General features: G+C 42.9%; 1 protein-coding gene across 5 annotated transcripts in view; it reads left to right on the plus strand.

Annotated features, from left to right (window-relative positions):
* The window catches only part of HERC3 (HECT and RLD domain containing E3 ubiquitin protein ligase 3), a 44,994-nt gene that overhangs the window by 10,326 nt on the left and 7,596 nt on the right, over positions 1-27,072 (plus strand). For 2 of the 5 annotated variants that reach the window (XM_058838524.1, XM_058838523.1), the window contains exons 3-20: positions 8,981-9,140; positions 10,184-10,260; positions 10,866-11,087; positions 13,118-13,209; positions 14,079-14,209; positions 14,851-15,011; positions 15,502-15,578; positions 16,334-16,458; positions 17,001-17,060; positions 18,666-18,777; positions 19,330-19,519; positions 20,631-20,794; positions 21,280-21,393; positions 22,653-22,676; positions 22,764-22,853; positions 24,587-24,757; positions 25,382-25,525; positions 26,789-26,955. In XM_058838524.1, the coding sequence (XP_058694507.1) occupies positions 8,981-9,140; positions 10,184-10,260; positions 10,866-11,087; positions 13,118-13,209; positions 14,079-14,209; positions 14,851-15,011; positions 15,502-15,578; positions 16,334-16,458; positions 17,001-17,060; positions 18,666-18,777; positions 19,330-19,519; positions 20,631-20,794; positions 21,280-21,393; positions 22,653-22,676; positions 22,764-22,853; positions 24,587-24,757; positions 25,382-25,525; positions 26,789-26,955 (2,281 nt within the window). Of the gene's footprint in view, positions 1-8,980; positions 9,141-10,183; positions 10,261-10,865; positions 11,088-13,117; positions 13,210-14,078; positions 14,210-14,850; positions 15,012-15,501; positions 15,579-16,333; positions 16,459-17,000; positions 17,061-18,665; positions 18,778-19,329; positions 19,520-20,630; positions 20,795-21,279; positions 21,394-21,760; positions 21,910-22,652; positions 22,677-22,763; positions 22,856-24,586; positions 24,758-25,381; positions 25,526-26,788; positions 26,956-27,072 lie in introns of those variants that run through there. The other 3 variants (XM_058838525.1, XM_058838526.1, XR_009277626.1) reach the window with 3 other exon arrangements.

The raw sequence follows: 27,072 nt of genomic DNA on the forward strand, positions 1-27,072 counted from the left end.
GAAATAAAAGCCTGCAAATGAAATAAAGGCTGTCTGCCTGCCTGGCTTGGAAGGAGCATGAAACCTTGGCACGGTGTGAGGCTGTAATGACTGGCCCCTTTCCTGCAGCCATGCTGAAGCTGGAAGATGTGTTCAGGATAAAATGGGTGGGTAGCTGTTTGTGGTGAGTTAAAGGAGAGGACAGGGAAGAAGCTGGAGGAGATAGATTAAGGTTTTCTGAATGCCCCAGCCTTTTTGTAGTCAGAATAGTTGTTTGTGCTGGACAAAAGTGATGACTTCATTAAGCTGAGTAAGTATGGCTGAGCGTCACAGCTTCTAGGAGAAATTTGAGTAGTTTGGTGCTGTTGATTTTGACTCGGTTATCTTCAGACAGCCCAATATTCTTACTTAAGCTGTATTGGAAATAAGACTTTATGTCAAAGATCTGTTTGAAACTTCGTATCAGAAATCAAGTATTTTTGGTAGCTGAAAAGAGCTGGTAGGACATGCTCACTCTTCAACACCTGCCCTGCCTTTTAAACTGTTGCCTGCCTATAAAAACTCACCGAAAAGGAATCTACAGATACTCATGTCTTTTTTTCTCAGAATGCCTAGTAGATAAAATTAATATATATATATATATATTTAATGTGTAATAGAACTGCATTCTTTGCCTCCCTTTTTCCAGTCACCATGCTTGTTAGCAATAACATATTTTCAAGCAAGATTTGTGAAGCTGGTGGGAATGCCCTTGAAAGCAAGGGCAGAGGTCCTCTACTGACTGTGTACTGTGCAGGTGTGTCTTTTCAGAAATGTGGTTTTTTTTTGCTCCATGCAAACCACTGCAGAATTAAAATAAATGGGGACAGAGTAAAGGAGCAAATCAAGTGCTTTTGAAAATTGTATAACTTAAAGCCTGAGCCTGCCACAAGTGAGACTGTCAAGTGTCAGAGCTTTGCAGTGTGTAGTACCAGCCCATCAAATATGGCATCTACACACCCATTTCCCTAATTCCCTCTTCTACTTCTGGTATCCATCCTCAGTATGTCCTGCCAAGGTTTAGTGCATCCTGCCCACCTTGGACTTGCTGCCTTGGAGCTGTGGGATTTGCTGATGTGTACATGGTGGACCCTGGAGGTTTCTCAGTAGTCATAGACCAGCCGCAGCTTCTGTGCTGCCTGCCAGTGGCCAGCCAGTCTGGCTGAATGACCACCTTTACAGCTCTCTGCCATAGCCTGAAGAGGAAAATGGGTTCTCTCTGGGTTTTCTGAATATATGTTTTCCCTGTGCTTCTTTAGCGACTCATGGTGTTTTATTTCTTTGAAAGAACTATCCCTACTAGTTTACCTCCAGGGTCTGAAGGTGGATTCTTCCCTCTGCCAGCTGAAGCTTGCCAGACCGAAGCCTTCTGTGCCTGAGCAGCCTTTCCAGGAGCCTGCTCCAGCTGTCTGTGCCCATGCCAGTCTGCATCTCTAGCTCCTGAGAGAGGCTGTGTCCTCTAGACAAAAGGCAGTGAAGTGGGGAGGGCTTTCTGTCTGTGCCTGAGGAAGGGCTTTGCTTTCTCAGGGTAGGTGTCTGCTCACAGCTGTGAGGGGAAGTCACTGGCAAAGCATACGTGAAGTGACACCCTGGGATGTCACGGTGGCCTCTCACTTCTTGCTCTTGCATTCCTGCCGTGACATGACCAGAAACAGCTTTATAAAGTGCAGGCAGTGTTAGTAACTGAGCCAGCCTCTCTCAGACTGGAGACTGTAAGTAGCCATGCTCAATAAATGAATGAGCAGTACCACATGTGTCATGCAGGTAAACCATCATCTTGATAAGAATCACTAGTGTCTTTGGATGAAAGGGGACTGCAGAATCTTTTGTTACTTGGAACTTCTCAGCCGTGACCTATGGACCGTGTTGCCACTGCTGTGATCAGCAGTGTTCTGGGGGAGTGTCACCTGCTTTGGTCTGTCCTCTGTCCTGTGCTGTCTTCTCCCCACACTTACTTTTTGTTCAGTGAGTCAACTCTCTATTTACATTTCCTCCCTTGTAACCAAATTATCAGAGTCTTACTAGCTTCAGTGCTGCTGTTGTCTGTCTGATCGGGCTTTTCTTCATATTGCTCTGCTTTCTGCTGCAGGCATAGTGCCATTCACGAAGTTCAGGAAAGGAAAACCTTAAGATTTGCAAACTGGACATGTAAAACCCAGCCTTGTCAATGGATATAGTAAACTTAGGGTGTTGAGAAAGTCAGAAAGGGTGTTACATTTTGATGTAAACATTGCTTGCTTCCTACTTCAAAGTTTTTTCCCCATGCTAAGAGAGGTTTGAGCAAAAGGTGTGCAGCCATATGTAGGTGAGAGGAGCAGGCAGGTAGTGAGGATAGCTGTCATATGGTGGGGGTATGGTCTCCCCGTGGGGTTTGCTCCTGTAGTGGGAGCAGAGCACAGTGTTTCTCACACCCTTGTGTGCAATAGTCTAGTGTAATCTGAGCTCAAGATGCAACAAGCATGTGATACCTTCTCAGAGCCGCTCTGCAAAGAGCAGGAAGGTGAAAACGCAGAGCTGATGTCAGGCAGGGTGGTTCCAGCTGTCTACGTGTTGCGTGTCTCATCTGCCTGGCCATGCCAGAGACTGTAGAGTCACCAAGGTGTGTTCTTGAAACTGTCCAGCAACCCTGTGCACCTTCCTCTGATTTTACTGCTGACAAACCACAGCCTGCAGAGGTGGTGTGAGTGAAGCCACAGGAGTAATTTTAGCTGACTGGGTTAGATTATGTTTTCAAAAAAGCACATGACAGCTTTGCAAAGTCTGTGTTTAGTTTAAGTGGTTTACAGAGTCTGATTTCTTCATCCCAGTCCAGGACTCCAGATGTTTCCCATGTCAGCAAGGAGTTTGGGATGCCTAGGTGGTTGGACTTGAAAGTGGGCAGAGGGAAATCAGAGGGTCCTTCTTGGGAGCTTTAAGGGAGAGGGGAAGGGGCAAAAGGCCTTGGCAAACACCATGATTTCCCCCTCCCCAGTTACCAGCTTCCAAGTGGCAGAATCACACTTCCACTGGGGTTGATGTTTTCTGGAAAAACTGGTGAGTGTACTTGTGCTGCTACTGCTTAAATAGGTGATATTTTACTGCTAATACAGATAAAAACAGTGAATAGCTAGGACATGGAAGTTATGCTGACAAAAAAAAAAAGGAGAAACTTTTGTAAAGGGAGGGAGATACCTTCTCTGTTGGTGTGCTTTTAATTGCAAGCATTTTGATTGTTGCTCTTTGGTTTTCTCTTTTTCCAGTTTCTTTAAAACACTTAGACATGTTTTAACATTCAGCTGACTTCAGTAGGACTGGAATCATGAAACTCATCACAGCCTAGAAGTAGAGCCAGGGTATCCATCTGCAGAAACGTCTTTGGGATGTGCCATTGGAAACTGGGGAGTCAGCTGAAGCTTACTAATTAATGTACGAAAGTCTTGTCAGGGCATTTGGTAGATCCACTGTTGCTTACTTGCATTTTGTACTGTGACTTAATAAAATGGTGGTGACTGATAAGTTTGGGCCACGACGTTTTTCTGTTTTCTTGTGGTGCTTGTTGAAAGCAGTAGCAGATTTTTATGGAGGTTTTGGCTATTGAATCAGGCTTCCCTAGGTGCTAATGCTGTTAGTGTCACCTTGTTAGATGGTTTAATGTGGTGGTGCAATTCATCACCAAAAGGAGAGAACTCTGCTCCTTTCCTATAAGAATTAAGGCTTTTCAGTGCTCAGAGAACAGAAAGATTATACAGGTGAAATTTAGGTTGCTGTTGGTGTCTGATTAAATGTTCAGCTGCCTTGAGCATTGAAACATTGTATTTCACACTTCTGATTTTTAGCTCTGTGTTGCACAATGCTCATGCATCCTCAGTGTGCATGTGGACTACATTAACAAGCATGGCAATGCAAAGAAATTGGCTCATCTGTCCTCAGACTTGCAAGCTGCTAGCCTTTAACCCAGAGGAATTTCTTAGCTTACCTGTTTCTCTATTCCCTGTATTTCTACCATCATCTCTTATCTGGGCAAGCTAGTAATACACCTATTTTTGAGAATCTGCAAGCACTTTCTTTGCAGACACCAACAACCAAGATGAGCAAAATGCTCTGAGTTGCTTATTGTCAAACTAGGGAGACGATGAAGTTTTGGCCAGATGTCCAAGCAGACTGAAATTACTTGAAATGCTTCCAAGACACAGCTTCTTCTGACCAGGGATGCAGATTTTGCCGCTGAAGGTGTTACCTCAGGGCTGATGGTTTCCCTGTAGTTTCCAGGCAGAAGAAAGCCATCTGGTGCTGTTCCTGTACATCCTGGTACACATATGGCTGAAGGATTTTGCCCCATCCTCTAGCAAAAGCCTGTCTTGTGAGCAGCTGGAAGCTGTACACAGACAGGGTGTACCAACTCTCTGATAAAATTACTGGGAGTAGGAAAGCTAATTAATCATTCATTGCCTGTGCATTCTAATTAGAGCAGTATAAGCGAGTACTTTGTACTTCTAGCAGTTTCAGACCCTGAAGATCTTGTATAGCTTTCCAAAAATGTAGGGACAAGGCATGGGCCCTGCTTTATAAATAGGGAAGCTATGGACTGATGGTGAGCTTGTCAGGGGTTTTCATTCTTGTCTGAGCTTTACTGCCATTCCCAAACTGTCAAGCTAAATGCACTGATTGTCAGAAAGTTGAGTTGTAGAAACATACACTGCTTATTGTCAACTTTTGCTGGAGTGTCCTTGCAAACCAAGAAAACCACGAGCAGTCGTGGGAAGCAGGCCTGTCACCATTCACAGATGGGCTGTCCTGAAGACATTTGGCCTTATTTTTTATTCCAGTGTATTTTATGAAGAGATCTAACAGGGTGAAAACGGGAAAAAGCCAAACCTTGATATACCTGCTTGTGTTGAAATCCACAGGATAAAGTGACAGAAGAGAGAAATCAAAGCTGGAACTCCACCAGATATGAAGAACTGATAAAGGACTTCAAAGCATTGGTGCTGTTTTGAGACAGCTGACAGCTTCAGGAAGAAAAGATTGTCAGTGTCTACTTCTTGGAACTTAAGAGTTTTTGTTTGTTTTTTGAAAGTTTTATGAGGTGTTGAAACACTGTATTGCATAGTTGCTTCAGCCCTCCTCTATTGCTTTCAGGGTTTGGTTTTGCTTAGCTTTGTAGATAATTTTGCCTGTTAAGCCCCACTTGATGGGTTTTATTCATCAATTACATGAGACACAATACTAAGAATAAACTTCACCTTTTGTATTCCATCTCAGTGCAGTGATACATCTTCTCTAAGGAGTGAATAATGGTGTTGTGGTGCTTTGGAAGTGTAATGTACACCAACCACTAAAACATCTAATATTTTGATGTGAGGAAGGGATGGGAGGTCAACAAAGAAGTAGTTGTTAGATAGATGTTTTTGATATCCCATGTAAGCTGAGAGATGGTACATTCAGTGACTTGGCAGCTGGCAGTGAACTGGGACCCTTGTTGGACTGCCTGGGCAGCCTGTGATCCCAGCAGAAGGCTGGCTTTTTTCCATCTCTGGAAATAAATGTGTGTGTGTGTGTGTGTGTGTGTGTGTATAAAACTTAAAACTATTTGGCATTTACATTTCTTCGTGACTTTTCAGGCAAACTGCTGTTGACAGGGTCTTAGGAATGTATTGTAGTAAGATGGGCCATACATGCACCTTTCTAAAGGCAAAGAGCTTTATCTCCCAGATAGGCACGGGGTTTTTTTTCTGTCTGTGGTTATCCAGCACGTCTGGGTGAGACTGTACTCTGTTCCATTGGTGAGCAGTGCAGTCACTGAAGGCTTTCAGTGACACAGGGCAGCCTTTCAAAACAAGTTGGTATTTATTTGTCTCTTGGGATGGCACGTAGAGCAAGGTCACATTTATGTTGCCAAATTAAACTTTAGATGGAGTCAGAGGGGACTGAAACAACCTCGGATTTCTAAACCTATTGGGTGTCCTCTCAGTGTCCCAGTGTGTGAGGTCTTTGCCACAGCTGCATGCCTCAAAGCACTCTTTCTCTATTTGCAATACTACTGTGGTCAGAGTCCTGCCTTCTCCAGCTTCTGATGTTAATCCTTGGTTACTGGAGTCTTCTGTCACCTCCCCGAGGTGCTGCAGTGATGCAGGAAATAAAATTTAACTGTGGCAAATACTGCTTTCCCAGGGAAGTGTTTTACATGCCTGCAGGTTGCAAACAGTCTCAGCTATGGGTGCCCCAGCATCCCATATTGTCCATGTTTGCTGTGTTGTTGGACTCATGATGTCCCCTGGAGTGTTTGGCAGTGTGCAGGGAGCAGCTTTGGAAGCAGGGCTGTCTGGTGAATTTGTGACCACTTTTAGGAGCTCAGGTGCTCTGGGTAACAGCCAAGTCTCAGTGTGCCCTTCCAGCACAGGTGAGGTGGTGAAGTGATGGGTTCATAAATCGAAGGGTTTTCCTTGGAGAAGTGGATGGTTTCATCCTCCTCTCCTTTTGATGGTGTGATCCTCTCCAGCAGCAGCTTTAGTTCTGGACCTTCAGGTCCCAGTACAGAAACACACCTGTCTGAACTTAAGTGGTGTGTTGGCACAGTGCAGCAGTTTGTCTTGCTGGATGTCTGAGAGGAAGAGACCAGAGTCACATGTTCTGCTGAGACACCTTGTCTGCTGTTTGTCATTGACCTCAGTCAGCCCTTACAGCTGCTGGTTGTTTAGAGCTCTCAGATAAAAATAGGTTCCCTGATTTATATATGTATGTAAATGAACATAAACCAGAGCACCAAGCAGTGCTATAGTTGGGTGCTTGTGGGCCCAAGTGGGAAGCTGTGTGTCTAAATTGAGTTACCACCCTCAAACCTGGCTGTGTCTCTGCACTGGCAGTGGGACTGGGTGAAATTAGTGCTGCTGGGAAGAGCTGCAGGACCAAGGGTGTTACTGGATGGCAGGTCTCAACCCTTCCTTAGATGTTTGTGTGCTTGTTACTTGTAAACTGCACCTCTGTTGCCATTAAGTATTTTGAGTGAAACAAAGCACGTGTTCAGGTGGTATTTTCCTTGGCTAGAAAACGTATTTAAATAGTTGCCACCTTTTTCTTCAGTAACATCCATTAGGGATTTTTCTCATTTTCTCATTCCCAGACGTAGAAGGCAAGCCCTCTTAGGGGTACATTTTTCTACACTAATTTAAGACACATAGATTAATCGGTAAGCACGTTTTGGTGCTCTGTGTGTTGATGATTTCTGGATGCCTGTGATGTGGGGTATCATTTTCATGGAATGACATGTACTGACCCTTTCCTCTTATGTCCCAGGCAAGTGGGATTTCAGTAATACTGATCACTGCCTTGTAGCTTACAAGCTGAAATCTTTCTCCATCCACCTTATGAAAAACAGAGTTCACACTTTAGAGTTTTTAGAAGTTTAAGAAGGGGATAAAAAGGGACAATGCCCAGTGCTGGGGTGTTTCTGTCTATTGGCCAAAGAACACAAGGGTCGATTAAGACACTGTTATCTATATGCTGTTACATTACTGAGGTACACACATATTCATGTGTTTCATACATTATTCAAACATTCTTGGGAGCTTTCGAAGTTGCAGAAACTTTTGTTTGGCCTTACATGCTGATTTATCTGCATGACATCCTGTACTTTAGGTCACTATATTTTATTCTCTCATCCTGTTGTTTCACGCTTCCCTGATAAGGAAGAGTTAATAAGTTCTTCTCAGCTCCGTGCTCAGATTTGTGTCACTGTCACTTGGAGAGGTCAGTCAGCAGATGTGGGAAAATCAACATAATTGCTTTACACTGCTTTCTTAGTTACACAGAAGCATTTTAACACTTCATGTTTTGCTAAGGCTTACAATATAGCACATTTAGCACACCAGTATTTCTATAAGCTATGCAGTGCATACATAGATATAATATATTCATCACACAATTATTTCTATGAGCTATACGGTGCAAAACTAATAAATTGTGTTATACTAATGTGCAGCTAAAAGGAGTTACAAATTGTACCGTATCCAAATACTTATGATCAGTAATGACATGTAAAGAAATAAGAAAGACATAAATAAGAAAGACAATATTATATGGTCACTTTTTTTAACAAACTGGAACACTTGTATTTATTCAGGGAAGAAAAAAGAAAAGCAACTTTGCTTTTTTCTGGCATGCAGGGAGCTTTGCCATCAGTTGTGTGTTATTTCCAAGGTTTTATTGAAAAATCAAGACTTTTATTGTGCCCATTCGTAAGAATCGTGTAAGGAGTAAGGTTTGATTATAAGTGTTTTTAGAGTAGTTGTCAAACCTGCTTCAGTTGCCTAACATGATGTAATCATGAAAAGTCAGTTGTGGGTTGTCTTCCATTTTTTTTCTTTTTAAATTTTTATTCCTTCATCTCATTTTGCTTCCTTTATATGGTGCTTTTTTTAATGAGTGTTTGACAGTGACAGTAATAGTTTGATAGGTTCAAACTTGTTCCAAGATTAGCGTGGAGGGTGTTGTAACACATACACATCAAGCAATAAGTCAAGGTGTGGTGGATGGGTTGTGGATGACATCCAGCTTTGTGGATGACTCATCTTTGCTGGACATGAGAGCTGTGGAAGGTCAAATATGTTTTACAGGGTCTGCTATCTTCTCAGTGTGGGATGATCCCTGAATCAAAACTGAGTGGGGAAACCTCAAATCTGGGTTATCTGTTCCTGAATAACCTGATAGTTTTTCCTGTGTCACTGAGGCTGGCTGTCATTGTGTTTGAGGCATGCATACCTGCCTGTCTTCTGTGATCTTCAATCCAGGCTTTCAGAAGAGCTCAGCAGTGACATGTTTTCAGTAAAGCTAGTGCTTTTCCTCCTGTAGGACATTTTAAAACTAAACCGGGGATCGGCGCACTCCCCGGCATGGCTTTGCATGCGGATTTTCCCAGACCTGGTGTCTGTGTGTTGCTGTGAGATGAGTGCTGTGACCAGAGATGTTTTCCCTCTGTTTCCCTCAGAGCAAATCGGGGCTCTGGCCGGGCAGCACATCGTGCATGTGGCCTGTGGGGAGTCGCACAGCGTGGCCCTCAGCGACCAGGGCCAGCTCTTCTCCTGGGGCGCCGGCAGCGACGGACAGCTGGGGCTCACCACGATGGAAGATGCAGTGACAGTACCAAGGTAAGCATTTAGCAGGGTCAGCTTCCCTCAGGGAAGCTCCCTGGAGGTGATGCATCAAGGGCTGCTCACCTTGGGAGGGTTACTTTCTCTCAGTGTGGCAGGAATAGGGCCCTTCTCATGTTGGGATGAAGGTGATTCCATCTCCTTTTCACTGCTGTTCTGGTGACTGCAGCTGAGCACTGCAAGTGCTCAGGAGCTTTGTTTCTGCCCATGGATGGTTGTGGTATGGAAAAGTACATTGGAGTGTGCTTAACTTCCTCCATGAAAAATGTCACAGTGTTTTGTACAGAAAAAGGAGGTGCATGAAAGAGTACTCAAAACCAAAAATACTGTTTGTACTTCATGGTGTTTTATCATGCTGTGTTAACAACAGATGCAGTCTCTCATTTGGTCTGCCACTGCAGATCCAGAGCAGAGCAGAAGTTTGGGAATATCTCTCTAGGATGCCTGTCATTGTCGAAACAGGATTTAAAGGAAGAGTTTAAATTACAAAAGATTAATGTTTGAGCCGAAAGGCTCTGTGGGAAGACAGTCCTTAACTTGCATGTTGTTCTGATAAAACAGAGAGAGCGAGAGAGAGAGAGTGGCTCACATAGCAGTGTGATAGTGCCATTTTTAAAATAACATTTTTGTGGAATAACTTGAACATTTGACATGCTATTCTCTGTACAGAGCACTGAAGAGGGTTTGGTGCTGTAACTCACTGGAACTGCTAGGCCCATAACAGCATGAAAAATGTCAGTGCCTGAAAAAGAATAGTGAAAGAGACACCAAGAACCAGCTATTTGCACCATTTCCAGATGGCTGGATTCAGTGTTACAGCAGGAAATGTAGTTGAGTTACTAGTCAAGCGTCTAGAGGTCTCCACAACTTTGCATCTATTACATGTGGATCTGGACTGCCTTCAAGGCATTATTCCTCAGTCTCAAAACCATAGATTCTGTGTATATATACAACAAATATCTGAGTGGAAATGGAAATTTTTATCTAAGGTGATACCGTATTTGTGGACACTTATTCTAAAATAGTGTCATCATCTTCAGGTTGATAAAGAAATTGAACCAACAGACGATACTGCAGGTTTCCTGTGGAAATTGGCATTGCCTGGCTCTGGCAGCAGGTACTGTGACATCCATTATTAATTACCAAAATTTGTGCTGTTATTTTGCACAGTGTCCAAGACTGCATATTTCTGCATAATAAATCAAGGACATCCCATGTCCTGACTGCTTTCGGGCCAAATGGGATGCTATAAAATGGATCAGGTACCATGAATATTGAGGAAGAGCTTTGCCAATACTGTGAACAAAGTAAATATTAACACAGACCACCCACTGTTTCACTGGTGAATGATGGCAGGAATGCTTGAAAGCTTTCCATCTTGATTTAGAAAAATGTGTGTAATTAATTGCTTTGTGTTGAAATTTTCCTTGGCTGTTACTCTTTTGTGTGAAACGTGGACTGTTTTTTTGTTCCACTGTTTGTTACGGCAGTTGTATTTTGTATTTTGCACTTACTTGCCTGTGTGTTTTATTTGCCTGGTGGCTTCAAGCCATGGGTTGTTTTTTTTAGCAAAGAATGTCTCTCTTGATTTTGCTTTTTTTCTTTTCATCACGAGGCTTGGGTGGGAGTGAAGCCTCCAGAACTGTTTCTTTTTCATTTTGGCAAACTTGCTTTTCTGTTGGCTAACTTTCACCCACCATTCTCTTTCTTCCCTTGTTTCAGATGGCCAGTTCTTCACATGGGGGCAGAACAGCTATGGTCAGCTGGGCTTGGGCAAAGAATGTCCCTCCCAAGCCAGTCCACAGCGAGTCAAGTCTCTTGATGGGATCCCTTTGGCTCAGGTTGCTGCAGGTGGAGCCCACAGTTTTGCCCTCTCTCTCTCAGGGGCTGTGTTTGGCTGGGGAAAGAACAGCTCAGGACAGCTGGGACTAAGTGATGAACGAGGTATGAAAATTATGCTGCTAGGTGAAAGAAGGATAGATTCCTTTGGCCTAGTGCCTCTTGTTGCATTGCCAGTGTATTTTTACTGCATGAATCTATAACACTCAGCAGCTCCTCCTGGGATGAGATGGCAGAGAAAGTCTCTGTCTCTACAGGCTTTCCATACTTAGCAGAAACAGAAACATGTTTTTTTTTCCCTAGTGGGTGTTAATTTAAATGAGGAGGGTTAAAAAGAGAGGTCTTTCAAGTGTGAGTTTCAACATGCAAATATCAGAGAAAGTGCTCATATTCTTTCTCCCTCTTAAAAATATTTTGCCCATATTTTGTTTGAAGCTGATTGGAGCAAAGGCTTTCCCTGCAGAACAGCAGGCTGAACCCATCTCCTCATTTCCCAACATGGCTTTGACTGGTGAGCATGTATATGCTACAAAATGACAGCAACACTGAACATCTCAGTACTGTGGAATGTTATCTAGTTTATTTGTTGCACAGTTTACCAGGCACATAGGGCCAATGGTAGTCTTTTCAGGTGGGGGTCTGAAAAGCCCAGATCTCTTCCGCTTGTCATTCACACGCTCTTAACTTTTTGGAATAAAGCAAGTGAATGGAACATTTTCTTTGGACCTTCAAGTCAGCCTCTTTATTGGTTTCTGCATAATTCTTGAGCAGATTTAAGTGTCTAGGCAAGTTACTGAGTATGGATGTGATATCTAGCATGCATCCAGATACCTTGTAGTGTCTCCAAATGAAGTCTGATCTAATAGAAGAGCAGCAGCGTCCTTTCCATGTAGATTGGCAGATAAATGCTTCTAATTAAAACAAAGCTGCAGTTTACATATGAGAGGCTTACACTGACACAGGGCTAATCTTAAATGAGCAGAATAGGCATCAGCTTGTGGGATGGTGCTGGCCAGGGATCATATTCTGCTTCCCCCTCAGTGCCTGGCGTTGTAGTAAATATGTGGTATTTATGGTAAGTGAATCATGGTAAGACAGTGTGAATTATACTCGTCAAACATGAACAGCAAGGTCTGCAAACATAGGTATTCTGTAGCACTGCTATTATTAGCAATTATGCTATAGGGAGATGGGTATTCTGTAGCACTGCTATTATTAACAATTATGCTACATAGAGAAGAAGTGTCATTCCTGTCAAAAGAAAGATCAGAATGCTAAAATACAAAAAAAAAGTAAATCAAAAATATGCTCTTAATTCTAAACTCATGAAAATGTGACTGTTTTTCTTTCACTACCCAGTAAAAATGCACCTTACAAATCCTTAGGTGAGAAACTTAAGAAATGGGCAACTTCTATAGGTAGGATCCTGACTTTTTGTTGGTATGAAATAAGCAGCTGCTTCCCTTAATATCTAATTGTTTTGGGGTATCTGCTGCTCCTTGAAGTGCTTAGCTTTTATTTTTACAGTATTCATCCCTGGGAGACAGACTTTAAATGATTAGGGCTGGCAGAGTGAAGGAGAAAAGCATTGCTTAATGGTTGGTAGTGATTAGCCTTTGCAAGTAGGAGGATCTTCTGCTTAAAGGATGACAACAGAAGGAAAGCTGAGTATTTAAATACACATTGGGGTTCAGCTTACCATGTGTCTTACACAAGTGTCTCCCACGTGTCAGGGTTGTTCTATATGGGAAAGGTCTAAGTAAGATTTTGGAAACAAATATTTGCAGTCATTCCTGAGGAGTCTGAAATGGAGCATGAAGCTGAAGGTGGGTGTTTCTAGGCTGCCTTCACCATATCTCCCAAACAGCAAGTGCATGTTGAATTTATGTAAGATAATCAACATGTGCATTCTTGCTCTGGACAATTTTGTTTGAGTCAGTCAAGTCTTTTAAGAATTCGAGGGGAAAAGCAGCAGTGAAATACTCAAGGACACGTGGGGCCTTTTTCACCACAGTTGTTAAAGTTTCCCTTGTGCTCACAGACCATGTCTAAAAATCAGACTGGAAGTGCTTTCCTTGGACATGCAGGCTTGTGTTTATGAAGCAGCTGCTTTATTTCCTTTGACTTCATTGCAGACAGAGAGTCTCCCTGTCACGTGAAGCTGCTGCGGTCTCAGAAGGTTGTTTACATCAGCTGTGGAGAGGAACACACAGCAGTCCTGACAAAGGTAAAAATGCTGACCTGGGAACCCTGTCCACTGTTCACCTGCCTGATGGTTTCACAGTAGTTTGCTGTGTAATGGTAGAAAAACATAGATCGACTTAAGGTATTCTTTTGACCCCAATAAGAGAAACTAAGTGGAAAGTATCACCTAATTGTATATTCTGAGATTCATTGCCAACACGATCCTCTGCTGGTTTTGGAGGTGAAGATGTTAATTATCTATGCCAACAAATAGCAAAACTCAGGTGAATCACTTAAAAAGATTAGCTCTGGGAGGAAAAAAAATAAACAAACACACATGCAAAGGGGTGAAAATAGCATTTTGTTGGAAAATAAAGTAATACTGTGCATCAAAATAAGATGGAAGCTAAAATGGATAAGTGTCTAAATTAAACATTAGTACTCACAATATTTACAAGAGGTTTTCAGTTCCAAACCTGCCACTTCCAAGTGGTGCATAATTTAGTGGCCAGAGGACAGGGCTAGGGTTTGAAAGAGAGCAGCTCAGTTCTTGCCTTGGCTCTGCCACTTTGTAGGTGTTGCTTCCTGTTTTGGAGCCTCAGTGTTTTCCACTGTAAAACAAATTAAACAACTGAGTTTGGGATTCCTGTGGGAAAAATACCATTCTAGGAAACAAGTTTTGTAGGAACTTGTCTAGTGTAGATACACCTGAAGAGAATTCTCTTAGTTTCTGATAGGTGGCAAGGTAGCTTATTTGAAAGCTGCATTAGCAGAACCCAAGTTTCTTTTCTGAATCCTTTGAAAATCCCCATCAATCTCTGCCTAAACTTTGGGCTCATACTGAAACTGGAGTCAGATCCTGCTGGGTTATGGGTCCCTAAATGGAGACTCTGCTGTTTGATTTGCTAACAGAGTGGAGGGGTGTTCACGTTCGGTGCAGGTTCCTGTGGGCAGCTGGGCCATGACTCCATGAATGATGAGGTGAACCCCCGAAGAGTTCTTGAGCTCATGGGCAGTGAAGTATCCCAGATTGCTTGTGGCAGGTGAGTCCTGTGTGCAGTCAGATACTTATCTTTGCTGGAGGTTAATGCTGATATTGAATCATGCAAATAGGGGGACATAGTCCCGCTTCTGCATTCCATATGTCAAAGCAAAATGAATTTAAATCTTACTTTGCATGAGAGTTTTAAGGCCCTCTAGATGAGATGGTTTTTTAATTGGGGTCGTACCCTGCACTCTAACCTGTAAGAGACACCTTTCCAACTCAATAATTCAGCAAGACTTTAGAGCAGAAGCCCCTTTGGTCACAAGTTTCCAGCCTCTTTAATGAAAAGTGGGTTTGCAACACTGGTGCCATGTTGTTGCCTTTCAGAATGTACAGGCTTAGCAAATGACTAAGCTGATACCAGCTGCGTGCTGGCACAAGCTGCTCTTTGTCACTTCCTCCTAAAGGGCTTCATCCCATAAACTGGTGCCATCAGGTGGCAAAAACTGAGCATTGGTGCCCATGTAAAGTTGCTGCTTGGCACCAGCTTCTGGCCTAGGAGAAATGAGAGTCAGTTCTAGGCTGCACTTGGTTTGGTTCTTGGGGTTTTTTCCTGCTGAGTTTTGGTCTTTGTTTTTGTTTGTTTGTTTTTTAATTTATTGTTAAACAAGGCCCAAACTCTGTACCCATCTCTTACAGACATCACACTTTAGCCTTTGTGCCTTCTTCAGGAATGATCTATGCATTTGGCTGTGGAACAAGAGGCCAGCTGGGAACAGGGCACACTTGCAATGTAAAGTGTCCCTCTCCTGTCAAGGGTCACTGGGCAGCTCATAATGGGCAACTCTCAGGGAAACCTGGTATGTACTGTGCTCAGTTTGAAGTGCCAAATGGACATAAATAATTTCACCCATGGCTGTCTAAAGGCATCTTAGCATTGTTCTGTGAAATTTCTGGAAATTCCAAAAGGAAACTGTCCTGTTGTTCCAAATGCACTGTGGTAATTTCTGGGTAACCTTCTGCTCTCTCTCTGTTAATATGTGCCATCTCCTTTTTCTTTTTATGGCAGAGCTCAGCATTTGGCAATCTTGAGACTTCATGAAATTGTACTAATACTGTGTTCCAGAGACTTTGTTCTCTTAAAGCCCCTGTTGCAGTTTAAAAGTGACAACTTTCCCCTCCTGTGTACCTCCCATGAAAGAGCTGCACTGCTTGAATTCCAGCTGATTTCAGCAGGGCCTTCAAAGGTGCTCCTTGTAGTTGTGCTGGCAGTGCAAATGGGAGGGGAGGAAGTACAAGTAGGGTCTTGCATTCATCAGCCTCTAACACAACTGTGTCTTTCTTGAGCAGATGCCTGTAAATACCACATTGTTAAACATATCTTCTCTGGAGGAGACCAAACTTTTGTGCTTTGCTCCAAATATGAGGTAAACCAAATGAAGTATCTTTTCAAGTCTTCTCCCCTGTTCCAGCATTCACAACACAGCTTTTTTTTTGGCTAAAATCTTCTGAATTGCTTTGGTCTCCATTCTGCCTTACAAGCCTTACCAGCTCTGACAGTTGTTATAGGGATTTACAACTTCAGTGGCTGAAAGTTGCCTTTCTTTAGAGGCACATCAAAGCCATTGGGAAGACACCGATTCCAGTTTAATCAGCAAGGAGGGGAATCCAGTCTTGCAGATTGGAAGCAGGGGGGCTGCTTCGCACCTGTGGCAGTGGCTTCTGCATGGTTGGTGTGTAGGGCCATCAGCCACACACAATGGGATTTTGACAGTCAGTGCTGAATGGAGGGCTGAATGCTGAGTTGGTTTTCCCACTTCTGTCTTTTTTCTTTTAAGAAGTGTTTGGGATAAACTTTTGAGGCATGGAAATAGGTCTAAAATAGCTGTACTGAGCCTGTAGTTATACATGACAGTATTTATGAGAGCTTTGGTACAACTAGGAAATGATACTTCTATTTTTTTATTTTCCTCTTTTTAAAATGTATTGAGGGTCTTTTTTCCCCTCAAACTTTTTCATACCTTCCCTTTTGGACTTCTTAGTAATGCCACAAAACTTCTAACCAAACCTTTCCAGAGACCACACTAAGGAAGCTATCAGTTATTTATTAAAACAGACGTTATGGATAGGAAGGAATTGTTTTACAAGCCATGTCTTTGCTGAAATCTGTATCTTCTCACAGAATTCCTTGCCTGCTGATGATTTCCGGACCATAAATGAAACACGTTACACCTGTTTAATAAATGATGAAACTATAGATGTCTGGAGGCAAAAGCTTTTAGAAAAGAACAGTTCTAATTCTGTCAAGTAGGTATTGTGGCACTGGACAAGCCTTTTGTTGAAAGTTCTATTTAAATAATTTTGTTGGCTTCCGTGCCATGCTTTCACTTGAAATTTAGCAGCCTTTTCAAGTGTGGTTCTTGGTCCTTTCCAAGGGGAGAAGTTGCCTTGTCACAAGGCTGCCAGGTGAGACCTTCTGAGCAAAACCAGAGGAATTTGAGGCTTCCTCAGCATTGCAGATGGTGGGTGGGAACTTGATTTTAAAGTTGTCCTGCATTGTGTGCTTAAATTTCTTGAGAAGCAGCAAGAACTTGTGAACAGTCTGATAAAGTTCTTTCCCCAGTGTGCCTGCCATGAGAAGGGCAGAATAGGTGGAAAGGAGGCACTAATTCCTCCTTTCAAAGAGGGACCTTACATGATCATGAATGAAATCTTGCCCTCTGTGCCTCTAAAGGGGTTATCCTGGTACGGTTTCCCATAAAAGGAAGGGAAGAGAGATGAAGAGATTTACTGAGGCATCCATTCATAACCTCTGTTTCTGCTTTCTTCTGTCTTCCTGCTGCAAACAGTAATGTTGTTCAGATACTGTCCTCAGCTGCCTGCTGGAATGGAAGCTTCTTGGAGAAGAAGTAAGTGCCAAATTTCCACATGTATGGCTTTCCCTTGATGCAGACAGGAGTCCCTTTGTTGCTCTCACTTCTGCAGTGGGATTTGATGTTTTTTGATCAGGCAGGAGGTGAGGGCAGAGGATGTCCCCTAAAGGTGTGGGGTGGTCAGAGCTGGGTAAAGAAGGCAAAAGGTCTCAGGGAGTTCATGGTGAGTGTCCTGTAAGCGACACAGATTTCTTGGAGTTGCCACAACTGTTACTCTTCCTTTTGAAACAGATACCAACATCTTTAAAGAGAGGGATAGGAATAGGACATTAAGGGAAATCGGGGATGCCAGGTGTCTGAGCTGAGCTAGCTGGTGCATGTGAAAGTGTACTTCCACACAGGCTGCTCTTGAAAATACATCAAGGGCAACATGGAAGTGTTTTCCTTTTAGGTGACATCACATGTGGAAAGTTTTGTGCTCCTGCTTACAGAAGGAGGAATTTCAAATGGGTGTAACCCACAATAGGTGGTGACAAGGTTGTAAGACACATAGCTGAGTCAAAGGCTGTGGGTTGGGAAGGCTTGTGTTGGCTGTGTCTGTAAATGTTGAGGAGGTAACAGCATAAGATGAGGAGGAGGAGAAATTTTTCTGGTGATGTGATGAGTAAATAACCTGTAACTAGGTGAAGAAAAATGTACTTACTCTGAGTAATCTTTGTGCAATACATTCCAAGAGCAACTTGAAAAAGAAGGTAGTTTGCTAATTATTCTGGCGTTTTTCTGCTTGTCCAGTGGTTTCTTCTCTAGTGTTGTGACATGTTACTGCATCAGAAGAGTCGTGTTATGTTGGTTTAAAACCCTTGTTGAGGTATCCAAGTTTTTGAGTCACTTTAAATAGTCTCATGTCTCCTTTGAATGTGGAAATGAGTGGAGTTTATGGCTTCATCAACCAAATACAGTTGTTCTTCCACTTCAGTGGTGTCTTGGCTAGTGCAGGATTTAACTTCTACAGAGAATCTTCAACCAAATGAATGATAAATTCTGAAGCCTTCAATGAGGCTGTATTTAACTATGTACCTTCATACGTGAAGTCTCATGTCAAGGTGCACTTGATAGAAATACCCCAGTGCATCCCTCCCATATCCTAAGGCCATGTTTGTGTTGCTGATTAGGTGGGGCAGCAGCTTTTCTGTGGCTGTGTGCCTGAGCACACCCAGCCCTGCCTCCGCAGAGCACAGCCCTAGGTGTCTCTGGGGAGCTGTTTCCAGCCTGGAGCCTGTGCTGTTACGGGAACAGCCCTCCTACTGCAGCAGGCCATGCATAGCTCTTCATGTTGTTACAGTCACACCATCAAACTGACAAATGCATGCTGTCTTTAATAGCTGCCTTCCCCTTCAGAGTGTCCAATACTGCACTCTTAAGTCAGTGATGGTGTCCTGGGCACACCGGAGACTTTGAGGAAGTGTTTCTCTGCAAGAATCTCAGCCCTAACCAAGGCGCAGAGAAGAGAGCGTCTCTGTTTCTAGTTTTATGAATTCCCTAGTGGTCATTTCTCTGTTGCGTGCTCTCAGGTCATGTCAATACACAGGTAATGGGGTTTCTTCCTTAAGCTTATGCCTGTCTGTGATTTCTTTTTTGAAGAATTGATGAACATTTTAAAACCAGTCCAAAGATTCCAGGGATTGATCTGAACTCCACGAGAGTGCTGTTTGAGAAGCTGATGAACTCTCAGCACTCCATTCTCCTAGAGCAGGTATTGCACTTCTGAGATTTGGATATTCATTAGGGCTTTGTCTCTCTCTAACATGCAAGTACCAGCAGCATTGTTGGGCAAAGGCTGTACTGCAAATCTAAAAGCCAGACATCTAATGGTACTTCTCCTTTGACCTGGGCTGATTTTGATCTCCTCAGAATGTATCTCCAAGGCTTTTATTTAGAAACATTTTTATCTCATGGCATTCAATACTTGAATGTCTGCTGTGTATGTTATACATGTAATTATTATGTGTCTGTCAGGAGTTGAGTACTTCATGGTTGTATAATTTATTCTAACTCTGAGAATTTCTTTCACAAGTGCAGAGCTGTGGGATAAAACTATACATGTTCCCCTTGCCACTTTTAGCTACACTGTTTATAGCTTTGGGTTCTTTTTGAGTTAAAAGTCAAACTCTGGGTTTGACTTTTAACTCGGGGTTTTTTTTTTTTCACTCAGGGTTTTGCCATTTCATCAGCCCTTAAATACTGTATACATTGTAGGTGTTCTATCACCATGGATAAATTGTCTTTTTTGTTTTGTTTTCTGTAGATACTGAAGAGCTTTGAAAGCTTTTTGATTCCTCAGCTGTCCAGCTCTCCACCAGATGTTGAGGCAATGAGAATCTATCTGATTCTCCCAGAATTTCCACCATTCCAAGACTCCAAGTATTACATCTCTCTGACACTTCCTTTAGCAATGGCTATTTTGCGCTTGGATACCAACCCCAGCAAAGTTCTTGGTAAATATCATTTAAGAATTGTTTTAATTTTGAAGCAAAATATCATTTCAAAGAACAACTTACTAGGGAGGTTAATCTAATTTACCTTACTTAGTTTACCCACATTCAGAGACTCAGTTCCAGATAAATTTGCATTCCTCTACTGAAATACAGATTTTTGTATATCATGAAGATTAAATTTGCTCAGCTATTGATCACTTTAGAATATCTTTTCTGTATAAGGTAAAAAAAAAAAAAAGTATACTAAATATAATAATAAATTGTTTTGTCCCCTACCAGATGCAGACAAACGTATTGGTCTGTGACTAAGATGAACGCTTAAACTCTTCTCCCACTTCTGAGTATTTTAATTTCTAATATATTTTCCTCTGAGGTTATTTTCAACTGAACAGAACATATGCTGCTTGATGATTGTTACTCACATTTGTTAAGCTACTGCTCTTTTTGTTACCTGTTTCTTAAGGCTGTCTTGTACTAAACCTGGTATTATCATGTAAATTGCTATGTGATGCATTCAGACCTCCAAAAGAATCCTAGGCTCCAGCTTCTACTTCACAGGTTCTAGGAAAGAGGCTGATAGTCAGGGTCCCTTCAGGGGAAAGTAAGGGTTACCTGTCCTTGTCAAGAAAGGAATCAGCCTCTCTAAAGAGGGGGAGTTAATCCTTTAGTGCAGATGTGCCAGGAGACACGCTCTGACTGACACCTGCTGAAGAAGTATGTGGTGCTGCAGGGAATTGCCCAGGCAGCTCTTTCCTTGTCACTCCTGAGAGACAGATGTTTGCCCACAAGATGACAGTATCCTGAATGGCAGATATTTGAAACAGATTGAAAGACTGAAGGTTGAAAAACTTCAAATTCAGGCTCTCACCCTGATCAGGGTTTGGGTTGGATAATGTGGTGTGGCTTGGTGAGAGTGGAAAAGGAGGAGCTTTTCAGTTTCTGGCATTTAGATGACTGCCTCACTTTCCTGTTGCTACAGCTAGGGCAGAAATGGGGAAGTTTTTTGAAAGAGTCTTTGGGTGTATTCCCCTTTTTTTTCAGTTGTAACCCCTTATTTAGGGGATACTCTGGCCTTTGATTAAGATTTATATTGATGTCCTTTGCTTTCCAGATAACTGGTGGTCACAGGTGTGCCCAAGATACTTCCTCAGGCTTGTGGACCTCTATAAAGGTGCGGTGGTTTACCTCCTCAGTGGAAGGAAGACGCTGCTGATCCCAGTCCTGTTCAGCAGCTACATTACAGCTGCTCTCAGGCTTCTGGAGAAACTCCACAAGGTGAGGGGAAGGCCTGGGCATGTGTTGGCTCAAGATGATCAGTCTTGTCTGCACTTTGCTGGTTGTGAGCTGTGTCACTGTCTGTCAAGTCACGTGGGGAAGATGTTAGTGGCTTTCCTAAGTCCAGGACTCTTGAAGACTGTTTAGTCCTGTCTCAAAGACTAGACATAAAGTTACCCTAAAGAAGGCTGCTGCTGGGCCGTGCAGAGTGGCATCACAAACACCTGTCCCTTGACGGTCTCTGCTCGCACTGTGTTGTTGTTGGGTGGTCAGGGTGAGGAGGAGAGGGAATTAAAATAAGTTAGAAAGAGGTTTATTTGATTCTTCCTGGTTTGTACCAGAATACAATGGATTGTATGTTGTTTGCAAAACTTTCTGGGTCCTCTTGTTGCAAGCTGCTGTAACTGAATTTATGAAAGAGAACCTGAAAAATGCTGAAAATATGTTAAAATATGTAAAATATTTCCACCTGTCCTCTTTACTAGGTGAATCAGAAGGTTAAACATGTGGAATATGATAAGTTTTATATCCCTGAGATTTCCAGTTTGGTGGACATTCAGGAGGATTATCTCATGTGGTTTTTGCACCAGGCTGGAATGGTAAGAGGTTTTATGTATAGTCATGAAATAGCTGTCCATGTTTGTGTCTCTGGCTGTAGATCTATATTTCCAATATCCTTAACGAGAGCGTAATGTATTCAGTATAGGAGCTTCTATGTGTTAAATATCTCAGATCTGAGTGCTTTACATAATTGACTTAAAAATAAAATGGCTGTTGAAAGAGTTGGAGCTAGCAATATTTAACCAAAGCTTGCAACAGTCTCTGTGATTGTTCATGTGAATTTCATTCAGTCTTTGCACAAGGGGATTAATTCAGTCACTGGATCCTTTTAATGTAATCAAGACCTCAGGAGCCAAGTCCTGTATTCTAAAATTATAATTTTTGCCCTTTACTTCTGCTGTTTAGGCAGGTATTGTGAATAATGTAGCCAGTGATGTTAAAATGTTGCTCTGTAAGAGGAGGCAGTGTGGCGTTCTGGCTAGGGGACTGAACCAAGCCTCAAGAGATGTGGGTTCTATTCCTGGCTCTTCCAGTAACCTGCTGGGTGATCTTGGGTAAGACCCTTCACCTCTTTTATGTCTCACTTTCCCATTTGTAAGAAAGGAGATAACTAAACTGAGGGCTGGAATATGCTGTGTGGGAACCCAGTGAGATTACTTAATTATAGCAAGGAAAGGAATCCCAAGTGTAAAAAAACACCAAAAAACATCCACCAAGGGATGCTGCAAGAGTAAAACCTGCCTGTAGTGATAACTTTTTTGTGTGTTTTCGTGGGCTTTGTAAGTCTTGTGTGTGCTGTGTCCCCATCCTCTACTTTCCATCAATTAAATAGTGCTGCTGTGTGCTTACCTTTAGTGAGCAGAACAATAAAGTACTGACTTAAATTTATGTAAGGGATAGTTAAAAATGTGTCAATATGGCTAATGATGACTAATTTGCATTGCAGGGGTGTCATTGTATCACCATGTAGTGGCCTTATGGTCTCTCCTGTTGTTTCATATGGTTTCTGCCTTTGTTACTCTTCATGAGACCAAGTTTCGCCCATGGCAGACTAACAGGATTCTGTGCCAGTCAGTCCTCTTAGTAATGTTTGATGTTGATGTTTTGAATTAGATTTGTGCATTTTCTTGAGAAGGCCGTTCCCATGCTTTTCTTTAAGAGGAAGAAAAATGGGTTGTTGGTCCCAAAGGAGGAAAAATTTACTTTGGGTCACCTTTGGACTAGTCCAGCCAAAAAACCCACAAGACACAAAATTAAAAGAGTAAAATATTTTCATACTTTTCTTTTTCTTTTACAGAAAGTAAGGCCATCCATCATGCAGGTAAGAAAATTGTGTCTCAAGACTCTTATTTAAAGAAATGCTCTGGAAGCTGTGGTTAGGAACAAATCTTGTCTGCCTTTCTTGCAGGATGCTGTGACTCTCTGCTCTTACCCTTTCATCTTTGATGCTCAAGCTAAGACCAAGATGTTACAGACAGATGCAGAATTACAGATGCAGGTAGTCATTCTCTCTCCCAATTTTCCTGACACATTTCTTTTTCTCTGCCTTTTGCAATGGTGCCTGCATGGAAAGGATAATAACTGGGAGCTGGTGTGTGCAACAGTTCATTGTTCCCGTGATACAGGAGAGCAGTGTAGCTGGAGAGCCTCTTTGCCCTGGATATTGCAGAGGCTGTGCTTGGTGTCTTTCCCTTCAAAAATGTTTGTCTGGCAACATCAGAACTGCCAGATGTGCATGTGGTGGAACTTTAAACTGTATAGGGAGGGAGTAGTTATGTGTTTATGATAATCCAAGGATAAGGAGTAAGGTGAGGAGCTGTAAGACTGGATAAGTAGACAAACATTCAGGTAAGTGGGCACTTCTACCCGCTGCAGGAGTGGTTGCTCCTTCTAATAATGAGGTGACTGTTGTAGACCAGCTCCTGGATCTGTTTGTGGTTGCAGGCAGCACAGCAGCTGTTGCCAGCCCACCCACCCAGCTGCAGTGAGGGGCATAGCCCCGGGGCCCTCCAGGAGTGCTGACAGCAGGTGTCCAGCTCCAGCACCCTGTAGGTGGCAGCCAAGCCAGCTCACAGCCAGGCTGTGACAAGGGCAGCTGGCCTCTGTGTCAGTGGAAGTGTCCCAATGCCAGGCACTGCTCACACAGCTGCCTCCTGAGACAGACAAAGCGTTGGGCACTGACCCCTCATCTAGGGCAGCTGGGTCTGGGACTAGTCCCATCCTCTGTAAAGTAAATTTGCTGAGGTCCGTGGTTGTCAGGTTCCTTCAGGGTGGAAAACTGTCATCCCAGTCAATTGTGGCTATGGTGCTAGTTCCATGTAATACCCATCTCCTGGCTTTTCTGTGGCTGCTTGAGCACACAGCCTGCAGTAAGGCAGAAGAGGCTTGGCCTATGCTCAGATGCTGTAGTCATCTGTCCTGCTCTCATTTTGTCAGCCTCTTGCATGTTTTCAGCTTCCCAGTTTCTCAGCAGTGCACTGCTGAGAGGAGCTATCAACCTTACCTTGGCAGAACAGCAGACTGGTACAGGTTTTGTTCTTCTGAGAGACAGGATCTTTAGCAAGACAACCACTTGAATGCCAGAGAAACCAGCAGTTCTCTGAATGCTGGAGCAGAGGAAGCCTGGTCTCTGGTAGATTTCTGTCTCAGGTTTGACTTTTAAACTGAATTTTTAAATGTGAATTTGCCATTTACTGTGGACAACACATGAGAAGAAATAACTGAAGTGCAGCCAAAGCTTAGACTGGGCTTTGTGCCTTGCCCAACTCCAGAAAATCTGTGTGGATGAGGGTTTTGAATTGTATCTGATGGGATCCTTGTTGCCTTGCCAGATGCATTTGTCAGCTGGCTCATTGCTTGGTATACTTGTAGCACTGTTTTCCCTCCAGCACTCACTTTTACCTGAGTGTTCACACTGAGTTTCTTGACTCAGTAGGAGCTTCTTCTCCCCACCCACCTGCCTAATGAAAAAAAAAAAAAAAACAAGTTTAGTAATTTAATCTCTGTTGCTCAAATGGGGTGAATTGATCAGTGGATTTAAAAGTGTTGGTGTGGGAAATTGGGGAGCAGGGCACACAGGCACACACAAAGTACAGACGGAGCAGGGGATTCTTGAGCCCTGGAGAAACCAAAAAGGCAGAAGGGAACACCAGGCATTTTCCTTGTTTTCCTTTCACTGGAGGAAAGAGAGGCTTAGGTATAGGCTGCTTTTCACTTCTCTTTTATTTACAGGTTGCAATAAATGGTGCAAATTTGCAGAATGTCTTCATGCTTCTCACCCTGGAGCCTCTGCTGGCCAGAAGCCCTTTCCTGGTACTTCATGTTCGCAGGAGTAATTTAGTTGGTGATGCTTTAAGGGAGTTGAGCATCCATTCAGACATTGATTTGAAAAAACCTCTCAAAGTAAGTTTCCCCCATATCTTTAGCACCCTCTCATTTAGCAAACATTTCTGCAGCCCTTCAGCCATTCATATTACCACTTCAGTGTGCAGTAATTTCTCCATAGGTGTTGCCCATAGGAACATTTAGTCTGGTCAGTGCAAGGATTGAGTCCTTTTTCTGACTGCTGGAGTGCTTTGGCAGTGGATAGTTTACAAGAGGACAAGCACAGGGTTTGCCCTCTTCTCCTGGTGTGTTGAGTGTACAAGGATCAGGGAAGGAAGCATTTTGTGATGTTATGCATTCTCTGTTCTGCCCTTCTGCAGTAGCAGGCTGTTTACAACAGGATGTGTTTTAGCTCAGAGATTGCCACAATCTTCAGTAGTTGCTGCCATGCTGCTGCTTTGATTGTTGGGACAACAGGTGGTTATTTATGATTTGCATAAGGATTTAAGCATTCTCAAAATGCCTGATTTGCCACTCCTGTTCCCTTTCTGTCCCTGCAGGCAGAGCACTGAAACAAGCTAGTGGGTTACTGTGGGTTTGGGCATGTTGGACAAATTGCTTTGCATGGCTCTCGAGTAGAGAGAGGTCTGATTCACTCAGTCTCAGCTCTGCATCCCTGTCTCTGACCTGCTTTTTCTACAGGTCATCTTTGATGGTGAAGAAGCTGTTGATGCTGGAGGAGTGACAAAGGAATTTTTCCTCCTGTTGTTAAAAGAGCTACTTAACCCTATTTATGGCATGTTCACTTACTACCCAGAGTCAAACCTGCTGTGGTTTTCAGACACGGTAAGCCCTTGCCCTCTATACATGCAGGTTGGAATAATACTCTGCATTTAAATTACAAGGAAATTAGTGGCAAGCTATGGGAAAGAAATGTTCTTCCTCTCATTTTCTACTCGTGATACAATGTGAACTCTATTTTCAGTTAGTGTAACCTTAGTAGAATGGTGATGGTTGTGCCTGTTAAAGAGTTGGCTCTCTCTCTTGATGCTTATCCCATAATAAAACTTGTATTAAGGGTCAGGTGACAGGTAATAGAACTCTTATTATCATGAATGTGATGGTCATGTGCTGTTTTACAGAATGAGAGGTTTAGGTGGTAATGGCATTAGAGTTCTGTGCCTCCCTTGCTGTTCACATAATTGCAGCCAATCCACTTAGTCATGCATCACTGTTGCCTTCAGGATCTAAAGTTGCTAATGCTGTATGTGAGGAAGCTCTTAAACAGGAAGAAACAGGACTTGTGGTGGAAGGTTGTTGGTTTTGGAAGAGTGTGCAAGATCTGTATCTGTCAGATGGCTGGAGATGGTGGTTTATGTCCTTCACCTCCATAGCAAGGTGGAAAATTACATTGCCAGTCTTCCCTTAAGGTGTGGCTGACCTGCCAGGGGGATTAAAAGGAAGGAAGAGCCTGATACCTTTTGTACCTTGTAAAGAGTATTACAGAGCATTCACTCCTAATGTCAGTGCTATAAAATAAGTCTTTTGGCACCAGGAGTGATGACAGTGTAAGCACTGAAAATGAGTCGTGCATTTGGAATACCTAACAAACGTGGGCAGCCAGTCTGTGACTGGCACAGCAGCGTGAGAGTCGAGACGTGAAGAAAAGGAGGCCTGTGCTAGCACCTCTGCTGGTGTATCTGCCTGGGTGGAACTGTGCTGATGCAAAAGCTTTTAATAGAAAATAAGATGGGTAATAGGGAGAGGATTGTTAACACATTTTCTTGCCGTACCTAGGCAGTAAAAATTAAAGCACTGTTAGTGTCTAAACACAGAGGTACTTAAAAAGAAGTTAAAGGCCAGTAAGGTGGAAAGCTGCTATTTCCACAGCAATCATGGCTTACAAAATTAACAGAGCATGGTGTTTGAAGCTTCGTTTCTGTGCCCCACACCAGCAAGAAATTTACAAAGTGGCACCTGATGGGAGCTCTCTGACTTTATCCCAGTTGGAAAAGCAGGGTCTGGCTTCTTAGTGCATGGAGGAAAGGGTAGTGTGCATTGCACTAGTGACAGTGTGTCTCATCAGGATTTCTCTGTGTGGTTTTGCAGTGTTTTGTAGAACACAACTGGTTTCATTTGATTGGCATCATATGTGGTCTTGCAATCTACAATTTCACAGTGGTAGACCTTCACTTTCCCTTGGCTCTGTACAAAAAACTCTTGAATGTGAAGCCCTGCCTAGAGGATTTGAAGGAGCTGTCCCCTACAGAAGGAAGGTATGAAAATCAAAATTTGTAGCTTTTCTGGGAAGGTAGACCATCCAGCTAAGAACAGGAAGTGCCAAACTAGGTAAAAGTTGATGAATAAAATACTTCCTGATCCTTTTGAGTGAC

This window comes from Poecile atricapillus, chromosome 4 (genome assembly GCF_030490865.1).
Source record: "Poecile atricapillus isolate bPoeAtr1 chromosome 4, bPoeAtr1.hap1, whole genome shotgun sequence".
Classification (NCBI taxonomy): Eukaryota; Metazoa; Chordata; class Aves; order Passeriformes; family Paridae; genus Poecile; species Poecile atricapillus.